The sequence below is a fragment of the Cherax quadricarinatus genome, chromosome 76 (assembly GCF_038502225.1).
Source record: "Cherax quadricarinatus isolate ZL_2023a chromosome 76, ASM3850222v1, whole genome shotgun sequence".
NCBI lineage: Eukaryota > Metazoa > Arthropoda > Malacostraca > Decapoda > Parastacidae > Cherax > Cherax quadricarinatus.
The window spans coordinates 22179829-22192071 of NC_091367.1; the positions used below are offsets into that span (position 1 = coordinate 22179829).

The following is a 12243-nucleotide window of genomic DNA, read 5'->3' on the forward strand; positions in this document are numbered from 1 at the left end:
AGTTTTGTTTCATGATGCTTGTTCTTCCTTCAACATTGCCAAATGTTCTAACATTCACAACATTGGTGCCCTAGCCTGGCTCTCTCCTCAACTTGGCCATCTCCTGGCCTCGGCTGGCTTCGGACCATTCTTCTTTTCCGACCGTGAGTCTTTCCTAACTTTGGCTCTCTCCTAACTTTCTCCTGACCTTGACACTCTCCTGACTTTGACCTTTTCTAACCTTGGCTCTACTGACCTTGAGTGTCTCCCCTCGACAGTCGACCGGACCGCTGCACCTCATCTGTAATATAACACAGTAACATCTTTCTTGATTCATGACTCAAGAAATCGTAATGACACGATTGCAAACAAACCATACCCCCGGCCGGGATTGAACCCGCGGTCATAGAGTCTCAAAACTCCAGCCCGTCGTGTTAGCCACTAGACCAGCTAGCCACAATAAGATTCATCCAACTAGGTATATTTCTACACCATAGGAAGGTTAGCACAGGCACCTCTGTGACCACAAATGCAAGTTTTTACAGACGAATCTCCAGCTAGCGTGGCCGTGATGAACTCTAGCTCAAGTCCCTTCACTGCCATCAACATGACTCAAGGTATCGTAATGACACGATTGCAAACAAACCATACCCCCGGCCGGGATTGAACCCGCGGTCATAGAGTCTCAAAACTCCAGCCACGCTAGCTGGAGATTCGTCTGTAAAAACTTGCATTTGTGGTCACAGAGGTGCCTGTGCTAACCTTCCTATGGTGTAGAAATATACCTAGTTGGATGAATCTTATTGTGGCTAGCTGGTCTAGTGGCTAACGCGACGGGCTGGAGTTTTGAGACTCTATGACCGCGGGTTCAATCCCGGCCGGGGGTATGGTTTTCTTGATTCATGACATGATAAATAGAAGGTACATGAGGGACTAGTTTCAACTCTGCATATAGGACTTGTGACAATTGAGACACTTCAGCAACATATGGGAATCTTATTGAGGAAACGTTTCACCACACAGTGGCTTCATCAGTCCAATACAAAGTAGAAAATTGTAAGAAGAGGAGTTTGAGGTAGTCAGTCCCTTAGCCTGGAGTCGATGTGTTCAGTCCATCAGTCTCATAGAATGTACAGCATAGGGCCGTACAAGTGGCTTATATACTGCAGTGAGGTGAGGCGAAGCAGGAGGAGGCGGGGTCATAGTGGTACCATCCACTAGTCGAAGTAGGTCTTCGTTCAAAGGTTGGACAAGTGTTGAGGAATTGTTTGTATCAAGATTCCCATATGTTGCTTAAGTGTCTCAGTCTTCAACTTGTCGGTTTTCAAAACCATTCATCACATACTTGTGACAAGCTGGAGGGAGAGAGAGGGAAGGAAATATAAAACAAAAACCCAATAAAAAGTAGCGATGCCAAGCGTATAGTGGAACATAACGTCCCTCTGGTCCCAGACTGTTTAGCACTTAACAGAAAATATCAAAAACTCTGCTGGAACGAGTGAACAAATCTTCAGGAAGAAACTCCACAAGTACCTCCGCCAAGTACCGGATCAACCAGACTGCTTCTGGCGGGCCAGAGGGCCACCACAAGCAACAGCCTGGTTGAGAAGCTAAGCACCGCACAAACCGGACCCAGTGCCACCTAGTGGGACCCAGGGCCACCTAGCGGGACCCAGGGCCACCTAGCAGGACCCAGAGGCCACCTAGCAGGACCCAGAGGCCACCTAGCAGGACCCAGGGCCACCTAGTGGGACCCAGGGGCCACCTAGCAGGACCCAGGGGCCACCTAGTGGGACCCAGGGGCCACCTAGCAGGACCCAGGGGCCACCTAGCGAGACCCAGGGGCCACCTAGCGGGACCCAGTGGCCACCTAGCGGGACCCAGGGCCACCTAGCGGGACCCAGGGCCACCTAGCGGGACACAAGGGCCACCTAGCGGGACCCAGGGCCACCTAGCGGGACCCAGGGGCCACCTAGCGGGACCCAGGGGCCACCTAGCGGGACCCAGGGGCCACCTAGCGGGACCCAGGGGCCACCTAGCAAGACCCAGGGGCCACCTAGTGGGACCCAGGGGCCACCTAGCGGGACCCAGGGGCCACCTAGCGGGACCCAGGGGCCACCTAGCGGGACCCATGGGCCACCTAGCGGGACCCAGGGGCCACCTAGCGGGACCCAGGGGCCACCTAGCGGGACCCAGGACTACCTAGTGGGACCCATGACCATCTAGCACGACCCAGGGCCCCCTAGCGGTATCCAGGGCCACCTAGTGAGACCCATGGGCCCCCTAGCGGGATCCAGGGCCACCTAGCGGGACCCAGGGCCACCTAGCGGGACTAGGAAACACTCGACTTCCCTCACGAATATCAAAGAAAATTTACCAGACATCGTTTTAATGATTTATCAGACTATTGTGTCCTGGTTGTGGCTATATTATTTCCGAAAGTAATTCATCGTCCCAGTGTTGTTAGTGATGGTAGTATTGTTAGTGATGGGTAGTGTTAGTGATGGTAGTGTTGTTAGTGATGGTAGTGTTGTTAGTGATGGTAATGTTGTTAGTTATGGTAGTGTTCTAAGTGATGGGTAGTGTTAGTGATGGTAGTGTTGTTAGTGATGGTAGTGTTGTTAGTGATGGGTAGTGTTGTTAGTGATGGGTAGTGTTGTTAGCGATGGTAGTGTTGTTAGTAATGGGTAGTGTTGTTAGTGATGGTAGTATTGTTAGTGATGGTAGTGTTGTTAGTGATGGTAGTGTTAGTGATGGTAGTGTTGTTAGTGATGGGTAGTGTTGTTAGTGATGGTAGTGTTGTTAGTAATGGTAGTGTTGTTAGTGATGGGTAGGTTTGTTAGTGATTGTAGTGTTGTTAGTGATGGTAATATTGTTAGTGATGGTAGTGTTGTTAGTTATGGTAGTGTTGTTAGTGATGGGTAGTGTTAGTGATGGTAGTGTTGTTAGTGATGGGTAGTGTTGTTAGTGATGGGTAGTGTTGTTAGTTTTGGTAGTGTTGTTAGTGATGGGTAGTGTTAGTGATGGTAGTGTTGTTAGTGATGGTCGTGTTGTTAGTGATGGGCAGTGTTGTTAGTGATGGTAGTGTTGTTAGTGATGGGTAGTGTTGTTAGTGATGGTAGTGTTAGTGATGGTAGTGTTGTAAGTGATGGTAGTGTTAGTGATGGTAGTGTTAGTGATGGGTAGTGTTAGTGATGGTAGTGTTGTTAGTGATGGTAGTGTTAGTGATGGGTGGTGTTGTTAGTGATGGGTAGTGTTGTTAGTGATGGTAGTGTTGTTAGTGATGGTAGTGTTGTTAGTGATGGGTAGTGTTGTTAGTGATGGGTAGTGTTGTTAGCGATGGTAGTGTTGTTAGTAATGGGTAGTGTTGTTAGTGATGGGTAGTGTTGTTAGTGATGGTAGTATTGTTAGTGATGGGTAGTGTTGTTAGTGATAGTGTTGTTAGTGATGGTAGTGTTGTTAGTGATGGTAGTGTTGTTAGTGATGGGTAGTGTTGTTAGTGATGGTAGTGTTGTTAGTAATGGTAGTGTTGTTAGTGATTGTAGTGTTAGTGATGGTAATATTGTTAGTGATGGCAGTGTTGTTAGTTATGGTAGTGTTGTTAGTGATGGGTAGTGTTAGTGATGGGTAGTGTTATTGATGGGTAGTGTTAGTGATGGTAGTGTTGTTAGTGATGGGTAGTGTTGTTAGTGATGGGTAGTGTTGTTAGTTTTGGTAGTGTTGTTAGTGATGGGTAGTGTTAGTGATGGTAGTGTTGTTAGTGATGGGCAGTGTTGTTAGTGATAGTGTTGTTAGTGATGGGTAGTGTTGTTAGTGATGGTAGTGTTAGTGATGGTAGTGTTGTAAGTGATGGTAATGGTGGTAGTGATGGTAGTGGTGGTAGTGATGGTAGTGTTAGTGATGGTAGTGTTGTAAGTGATGGTAGTAGTGTTAGTGATGGTATTATTGCTAGTGATGGTAGTGTTAGTGATGGTAGTGTTAGTGATGGTAGTGTTGTTAGTGATGGTAGTGTTAGTGATGGTAGTGTTGTAAGTGATGGTAGTAGTGTTAGTGATGGTATTATTGCTAGTGATGGTAGTGTTAGTGATGGTAGTGTTAGTGATGGTAGTGTTGTTAGTGATGGTAGTGTTAGTGATGGGTGGTGTTGTTAGTGATGGGTAGTGTTGTTAGTGATGGTAGTGTTGTTAGCGATGGGTAGTGTTAGTGATGGTAGTGTTGTTAGTGATGGGCAGTGTTAGTGATGGTAGTGTAGTTAGTGATGGGTAGTGTTAGTGATGGTAGCGTAGTTAGTGATGGTAGTGTAGTTAGTGATGGGTAGTGTTAGTGATGGTAGTGTTGTTAGTGATGGTAGTGTAGTTAGTGATGGGTAGTGTTAGTGATGGTAGTGTAGTTGGTGATGGGTAGTGTTAGTGATGGTAGTGTTAGTGATGGTAGTGTTAGTGATGGGTAGTGTTAGTGATGGTAGTGTTGTTAGTGATGAGTAGTGTTAGTGATGGTATTATTGCTAGTGATGGTAGTGTTAGTGATGGTAGTGTTGTTAGTTATGGTAGTGTTAGTGATGGTAGTGTTGTTAGTGATGGTAGTGTTGTTAGTGATGGTAGTGTTGTTAGTGATGGGTAGTGTTGTTAGTGATGGGTAGTGTTGTTAGTTATGGGTAGTGTTAGTGATAGTGTTAGTGATGGTAGTGTTAGTGATGGGTAGTGTTAGTGATAGTGTTAGTGATGGTAGTGTTGTTAGTGATGGTAGTGTTAGTGATGGGTAGTGTTGTTAGTGATGGGTAGTGTTAGTGATGGTAGTGTTGTTAGTGATGGGCAATGCTAGTGATGGTAGTGTAGTTAGTGATGGTAGTGTAGTTAGTGATGGTAGTGTAGTTAATCATGGGTAATGTTAGTGATGGTAGTGTAGTTAGTGATGAGTAGTGTTAGTGATGGTAGTGTTGTTAGTGATGAGTAGTGTTAGTGATGGTAGTGTTAGTGATGGTATTATTGTTAGTGATGGTATTATTGTTAGTGATGGTAGTGTTAGTGATGGGTAGTGTTAGTGATGGGTAGTGTTAGTGATGGTAGTGTTGTTAGTGATGGGTAGTGTTAGTGATGGTAGTGTAGTTAGTGATGGGTAGTGTTAGTGATGGTAGTGTTGTTAGTGATGGTAGTGTAGTTAGTGATGGGCAGTGTTAGTGATGGGTAGTGTTAGTGTTGGTAGTGTTAGTGATGGTAGTGTGGTTAGTGATGGGTAGTGTTAGTGATGGTAGTGTTAGTGATGGTATTATTGTTAGTGATGGTTGTGTTAGTGATGGTAGTGTTAGTGATGGTAGTGGTAGTGATGGTAGTGTTAGTGATGGGTAGTGTTAGTGATGGTAGTGTTAGTGATGGTAGTGTTAGTGATGGTAGTGTTGTTAGTGATGGTAGTGTAGTGATGGGTAGTGTTAGTGATGGTAGTATTGTTAGTGATGGTAGTGTTAGTGATGCATAGTGTTAGTGATGGTAGTGTTAGTGATGGTAGTGTTAGTGATGGTAGCATTGTTAGTGATGGTAGTGTTAGTGATGGTAGTGGTGTTGGTGATGGTAGTGTTAGTGATGGGTAGTGTTAGTGATGGTAGTGTTGTTAGTGATGGTAGTGTTAGTGATGGTAGTGTTGTTAGTGATGGGTAGTGTTAGTGATGGTAGTGGTGTTAGTGATGGTAGTGTTAGTGATGGGTAGTGTTAGTGATGGTAGTGTTGTTAGTGATGGTAGTGTTAGTAATGGTAGTGTTGTTAGTGATGGGTAGTGTTAGTGATGGTATCATTGTTAGTGATGGTAGTGTTAGTGATGGTAGTGTTAGTGATGGTAGTGTTGTTAGTGATGGTAGTGTAGTTAGTGATGGTTAGTGTTAGTGATGGTAGTGTTAGTGATGGTAGTGTTAGTGATGCGTAGTGTTAGTGATGGTAGTGTTAGTGATGCATAGTGTTAGTGATGGTAGTGTTAGTGATGGTAGCGTTGTTAGTGATGGGTAGTGTTAGTGATGGTAGTATTGTTAGTGATGGTATTGTTAGTGGTGGCAGTATTGTTATTGATGGTAGTGTTGTTGGTGATGGTAGTATTGTTTGTGATGGGTAGTGTTGTTAGTGATGGGTAGTGTTAGTGGTGGTAGTATTGTTAGTGGTGGTAGTATTGTTAGTGATGGGTAGTGTTGTTAGTGATAGTATTGTTAGTGATATCAGTGTTGTAAGTGACGGGTAGTGTTGTTAGTGATGGCAGTGTTGCTTGTCATGGTAGTGTTATTAGTGGTGGTAGCATCGGTAGTGATGGTAGTGTTGTTAGTGATGGCAGTGTTACTTGTTATGGTAGTGTTAGTGATGGCAGTGTTGCTTGTCATGGTAGTGTTATTAGTGGTGGTAGCATCGGTAGTGATGGTAGTGTTGCTAGTCATGGTAGTGTTGTTAGTGATGGCAGTGTTGCTAGTCATGGTAGTGTTGTTAGTAATGGTTAGTGTTGTTAGTGATGGTTAGTGTTGTTAGTGATGGCAGTGTTGTTAGTGATGTGTAGTGTTGCTAGTCATGGTAGCATTGTTAGTGATGGTAGTGTTGCTAGTCTTGGTAATGTTAGTGTTGTTAGTGATGGCAGCGATGTCTGTCAGTATGTCATACCTAGTACATGTATACTGTGCCTGCCTTTTACCCACCCATCCCTCCTATTCACTCAGTCAAGCAGGGAGACTTCAGTATTTCCATTATGAGGGAGAAAGCATGGAGAAGAAATGGGAAGTAAGGGAGCTGGAGAAAGAGATAAAAAATGAAAGGCAAGAGGGAGGGAGGGAGAGAGAGAGAGAGAGAGAGAGGTAGATAGGTAGGTAAGGCAAAACATAAGTCAGCTGATCAAATGAAATTGTAGACCCATAGTTTGTAATAAAGGTATGACCCATCTAAATCCTTATGTAGAAAGAGGGAAAGAAAGATGGGAAGGGGAAAAGAGAGAGAGAGAGAGAACCTCAAAGCATGCTTGCATTATTTTTGCATGTCTGGTCATGTCATCAACACAGTGGACTAAGTCTGTTTTAATGGATATTTGTCCATGTGCAGTAGTCGAAGCAATCAGTTAAGTGGTCTACATCTTATTAATTCTATATAACAGATTTTTCCAGTAAATTGGACATCTCCTTCACCCTTTTATGAGTCCGTTTTTTTTGAACTTATACTGTAGTTGCAGTGTAAAAATATTGGTTTAGTTCCCAGTGTAGAAATATTGGTTTAGTTCCCAGTGTAGAAATATTGGTTTAGTTCCCAGTGTAGAAATATTGGTTTAGTTCCCAGTGTAGAAATATTGGTTTAGTTCCCAGTGTAGAAATATTGGTTTAGTTTGCAGTGTGAAACATAATGAGGTACTGTGTGTGTGTATAATTGTTAAAGAGATCAGTGGTGCGGGGTGTTTTATGTATTGTGGTAGTGAGTGGCGTGCAAGTGTAACTGAGGTAGTAACAGTGGGCTCTTCTTTGCAGTGGCAGCACGCGGGAAGGAGTGGCGTCGCTAGCAGCACTCTTGTAGTTGGTGGTGGTGGTGGTGGACTGAGCGTAGGGCAGCACACGGGGAGAAGTGGCGTCGGTAGCAGCACTCTTGTAGTTGGTGGTGGTGGTGGACTGAGCGTAGCTTGTCCTGTATGTGGTAAAGTGATCAGTCGGCGGGACAACCTGAGGGTGCACATGCGTACTCACACAGGGGAGAAGCCTTATGCCTGTCCTCACTGCCCACACCGTAGCAAAACTGGAGGCAATCTTCGCAAGCATGTTCGTTCCATACATGGAAGTGATTTCTCAGAAAATACTGGGCAATCTGCTCCAAACCCAATGTTTTAAAACAATTAAATGTGTGGCTAGGAAGCATAATTCATAGAAGTGCAGTGAATCTGTTGCCATGAAGTGGTCTCGTGAAGTGAAAGAATCTACAAGGTTATTGACTTGAGAATATTCTTGAGTTGAGGATTGCAAATTCTACTGCTATAGCAAATGGTTTAGTCAGTCTAGACACCTTTGTGAATTAGTAAATTTGCAAGACAGAGCTGTAAGTCTCCTGGAATGTATTTATTCTCCTTGCCCAAGTGACTAGCTGAGCCAAGTGTGTTAGTCGCCACAGTAACGGTGGGCTCTCTTTGCAGTGGCAGCAGCGTGCAGCAGGAGACAGAGGCAGCAGCTGCAGTGAAGGTGCTGGCAGTAGCGATTCTCTTGGTGTTGGTGTCAGAAGTGGTGGCTTTGGCATCGTGTGTCCAGTGTGCGGTAAAGTGATCAGTCGACGAGATAACTTGAGAGTTCACCTTCGCACTCATACAGGGGAGAAACCATATGGGTGTCCTCACTGTCCACACCGCAGCAACGAACGTGGTAACCTTCGCAAGCACATACGCTCACTACATGGTATAGATGTTGACACCTTCCCAGATATTGGACGGCTGATGCAGCTCTGACTTCTTTATTCACATTTAACTTAAGATATATAAATTAGTTATCAAATGCAATTAAAGAATCCACTGATACTTGGTGTATTTTTGTTGCCTCATCAGTTTAAGTATATAATGTTTGATTGTGTTAGAGCTCCATGACGTGCTTCTGTAGTCTTACAGTCTAAGTTCAAAGCATTGAAGGAGGAGGTTCTACAGTACTTCTAAAAGAGAAAAACAAGAAACTGAAAATTCATCTGGAAAATATATCAATAAATGTGAAGTGATTAGGGTTAGTGGAGGAAAACAGGTTACCAGCAGTGAAGAGCAGGTTGGCAGCCATAACAAGCAGGAAGTAGTTTCTAGTAAAGGAAGAAGCATCAAAGTGAGGAAAGTTAAAAGAGCAGATTTGAAGGTAGGAAATCACTTTTCTGTTCTCCAGGATGAATGTACTTCAATAGTCATTGAAGATAAAGGTACCACTAACTCCTCTGCTAATAAAGGTAGGAATATCCTTGTGGTCGATGACTCTCGGGTAAAATATATTGATTGTGGCTTCTGTAGCAGAGATGAGAAAGGGAGATAGAGGGCATTTTCCATGAGCTGGTGTTGGTGACGTAGTCAACAGTTTGGATAATATCACTTCAGGTAATAGGAACAAGCCCATTATTTCCACGGTATGGGCAGGGATTGAACTTGCGGCGAGTGAGTCACAGAACTCCAGACCGATGCATTAGCTACTTAAAGCCATCATGATGCCAGCTTTGAGGGAACTTGAGCTAGAGTTTGTTATGGCCATGCTGCCAGGAGATTCATCTGAAAAAAATTGCATTTGCAGTCACAGTGGCACCTTTGCTAACCTTCCTATGGTGTATATATATAAGTAGTTGGGTAAATCTTATTGTAGCCTGCTGGCCCAGTGGCTAAAGTGCTGGTCTGGAGTTTTACAACTCACCATAAGTTCAGTCCCCACCCGTAGCGTAGTTTACTTGTGTCAGTGCTGGTGGGAACGATATTTTGAAGGACAGGAGACAAGCATTGATAATTGAGTACTAGACAGCTATAGATCTAATTAGGTCTAAGGAGTCCAGAACATATGTAGCATTTTGCCTAGAAGATGAGTGAGCAATGAGTTAATGCCTAGGGCAGTTGGTGTGAATTGCTGTCTAGACAGGTACTACAAAGACCTTGCAATCCAATTCATTAATAATTGACAATATCTAGGGCAGACATGATATGTATGCAAGGGATGGAGTACATATCTTTGGACAGGTGGTAGTGTTAGCCAGTTCTATCCAGCAAGCAGATAGAAGATAAAGGTATGGGTGTGTGTGGGAAACAAATAGGTTGCAGCAGAGGGATGAAAGCCACAAAAATTGCCAGGACACCTCAGGAATATGTTCATAAGATATTGTTTATCACAAAGTTACTAATTAAAGCAATGAAATTAGTCATCAAATAGAGACAGTAGAGGGCAGTGAGTGACTAACTCCATACTTATGTGGGACGAAATTATCAAGGCATCGAGATACAAAAAAAGTTGTATTAATGAGAGATTTTAAATTAGACAAATAGATTGATGCAATTTGACAGGAAATCTGAGTTTAGCGACTTTCTTAATATGATCCTGGATTGTTTTTTAAAACAATTTGTGACAGGAAATGCTAATTAGCAATCATCAGGTTAATGATGAGCTTGGGGGAAAGCAATCACAAATTACTCGGTTTCAGTATATGGAATTACCTTAATAACAGTCAATGCCCCTGACTTCTGCTTGGCCAATTTCATGGGACTGAGAAATTATTTGGGTGAAGTGAACAGGTGTGACCTGCTGGTCATTATCGTGTGGGTCAGGCAGGCAGTGATTGTCGCCAACTTTATATTTTTCAAAGCATAGTTCAAACTGCCCAAATTACTTATGTTCCAAATAAGAAATTAGATCAAACAAAAATTGCCCTAAACAGATACATGTACAGTACATTCATTAATTACCTTAAAATATTAATGTAGGGTGAGAGGTGAGTAAATGAAGTAAAATGAATAAGTGAGAGAGAGAGAGAGAGAACAAGTAAATGAGAGAGGAGAGAGATGCGGAGGATGTAAACAGATGAACTTGTCTGGTTATGGTTGATACACGTTCATCTACACCTAACATCTCATATTTATTCCACTGTGGTGTGTATTTATCATGTTTATATGTTATGCAGCATATTTATTATATAATTTAAAAAAAATATAGATGGATTAATGAAAATGTTTATTTATTTTATTTATTATCACACCGGCCGATTCCCACCAAGGCAGGGTGGTCCGAAAAAGAAAAACTTTCACCATCATTCACTCCATCACTGTCTTGCCAGAAGGGTGCTTTACACTACAGTTTTTAAACTGCAACATTAACACCCCTCCTTCAGAGTGCAGGCACTGTACTTCCCATCTCCAGGACTCAAGTCCGGCCTGCCGGTTTCCCTGAACCCCTTCATAAATGTTACTTTGCTCACACTCCAACAGCACGTCAAGTATTAAAAACCATTTGTCTCCATTCACTCCTAACAAACACGCTCACGCATGCCTGCTGGAAGTCCAAGCCCCTCGCACACAAAACCTCCTTTACCCCCTCTCTCCAACCTTTCCTAGGCCGACCCCTACCCCGCCTTCCTTCCACTACAGACTGATACACTCTTGAAGTCATTCTGTTTCGCTCCATTCTCTCTACATGTCCGAACCACCTCAACAACCCTTCCTCAGCCCTCTGGACAACAGTTTTGGTAATCCCGCACCTCCTCCTAACTTCCAAACTACGAATTCTCTGCATTATATTCACACCACACATTGCCCTCAGACATGACATCTCCACTGCCTCCAGCCTTCTCCTCGCTGCAACATTCATCACCCATGCTTCACACCCATATAAGAGCGTTGGTAAAACTATACTCTCATACATTCCCCTCTTTGCCTCCAAGGACAAAGTTCTTTGTCTCCACAGACTCCTAAGTGCACCACTCACTCTTTTCCCCTCATCAATTCTATGATTCACCTCATCTTTCATAGACCCATCCGCTGACACGTCCACTCCCAAATATCTGAATACATTCACCTCCTCATTACTCTCTCCCTCCAATCTGATATTCAATCTTTCATCACCTAATCTTTTTGTTATCCTCATAACCTTACTCTTTCCTGTATTCACCTTTAATTTTCTTCTTTTGCACACCCTACCAAATTCATCCACCAATCTCTGCAACTTCTCTTCAGAATCTCCCAAGAGCACAGTGTCATCAGCAAAGAGCAGCTGTGACAACTCCCACTTTGTGTGTGATTCTTTATCTTTTAACTCCACGCCTCTTGCCAAGACCCTCGCATTTACTTCTCTTACAACCCCATCTATAAATATATTAAACAACCACGGTGACATCACACATCCTTGTCTAAGGCCTACTTTTACTGGGAAAAAATTTCCCTCTTTCCTACATACTCTAACTTGAGCCTCACTATCCTCGTAAAAACTCTTCACTGCTTTCAGTAACCTACCTCCTACACCATACACTTGCAACATCTGCCACATTGCCCCCCTATCCACCCTGTCATACGCCTTTTCCAAATCCATAAATGCCACAAAGACCTCTTTAGCCTTATCTAAATACTGTTCACTTATATGTTTCACTGTAAACACCTGGTCCACACACCCCCTACCTTTCCTAAAGCCTCCTTGTTCATCTGCTATCCTATTCTCCGTCTTACTCTTAATTCTTTCAATAATAACTCTACCATACACTTTACCAGGTATACTCAGCAGACTTATCCCCCTATAATTTTTGCACTCTCTTTTACCCCCTTTGCCTTTATACAAAGGAACTA

At 43.5% G+C, this 12243-nt stretch overlaps 1 protein-coding gene across 10 annotated transcripts in view; it reads left to right on the top strand.

Annotated features, from left to right (window-relative positions):
• LOC128703657 (protein tramtrack, beta isoform) overlaps positions 1-12243 on the top strand; it is a gene marked incomplete at its 5' end in the record, with an annotated part of 506533 nt that overhangs the window by 244567 nt on the left and 249723 nt on the right. The window contains 1 exon segment of one of the 10 annotated variants that reach the window (XM_070101381.1): positions 8107-8481. In XM_070101381.1, the coding sequence (XP_069957482.1) occupies positions 8107-8412 (306 nt within the window). 10 annotated transcript variants of the gene reach the window in all.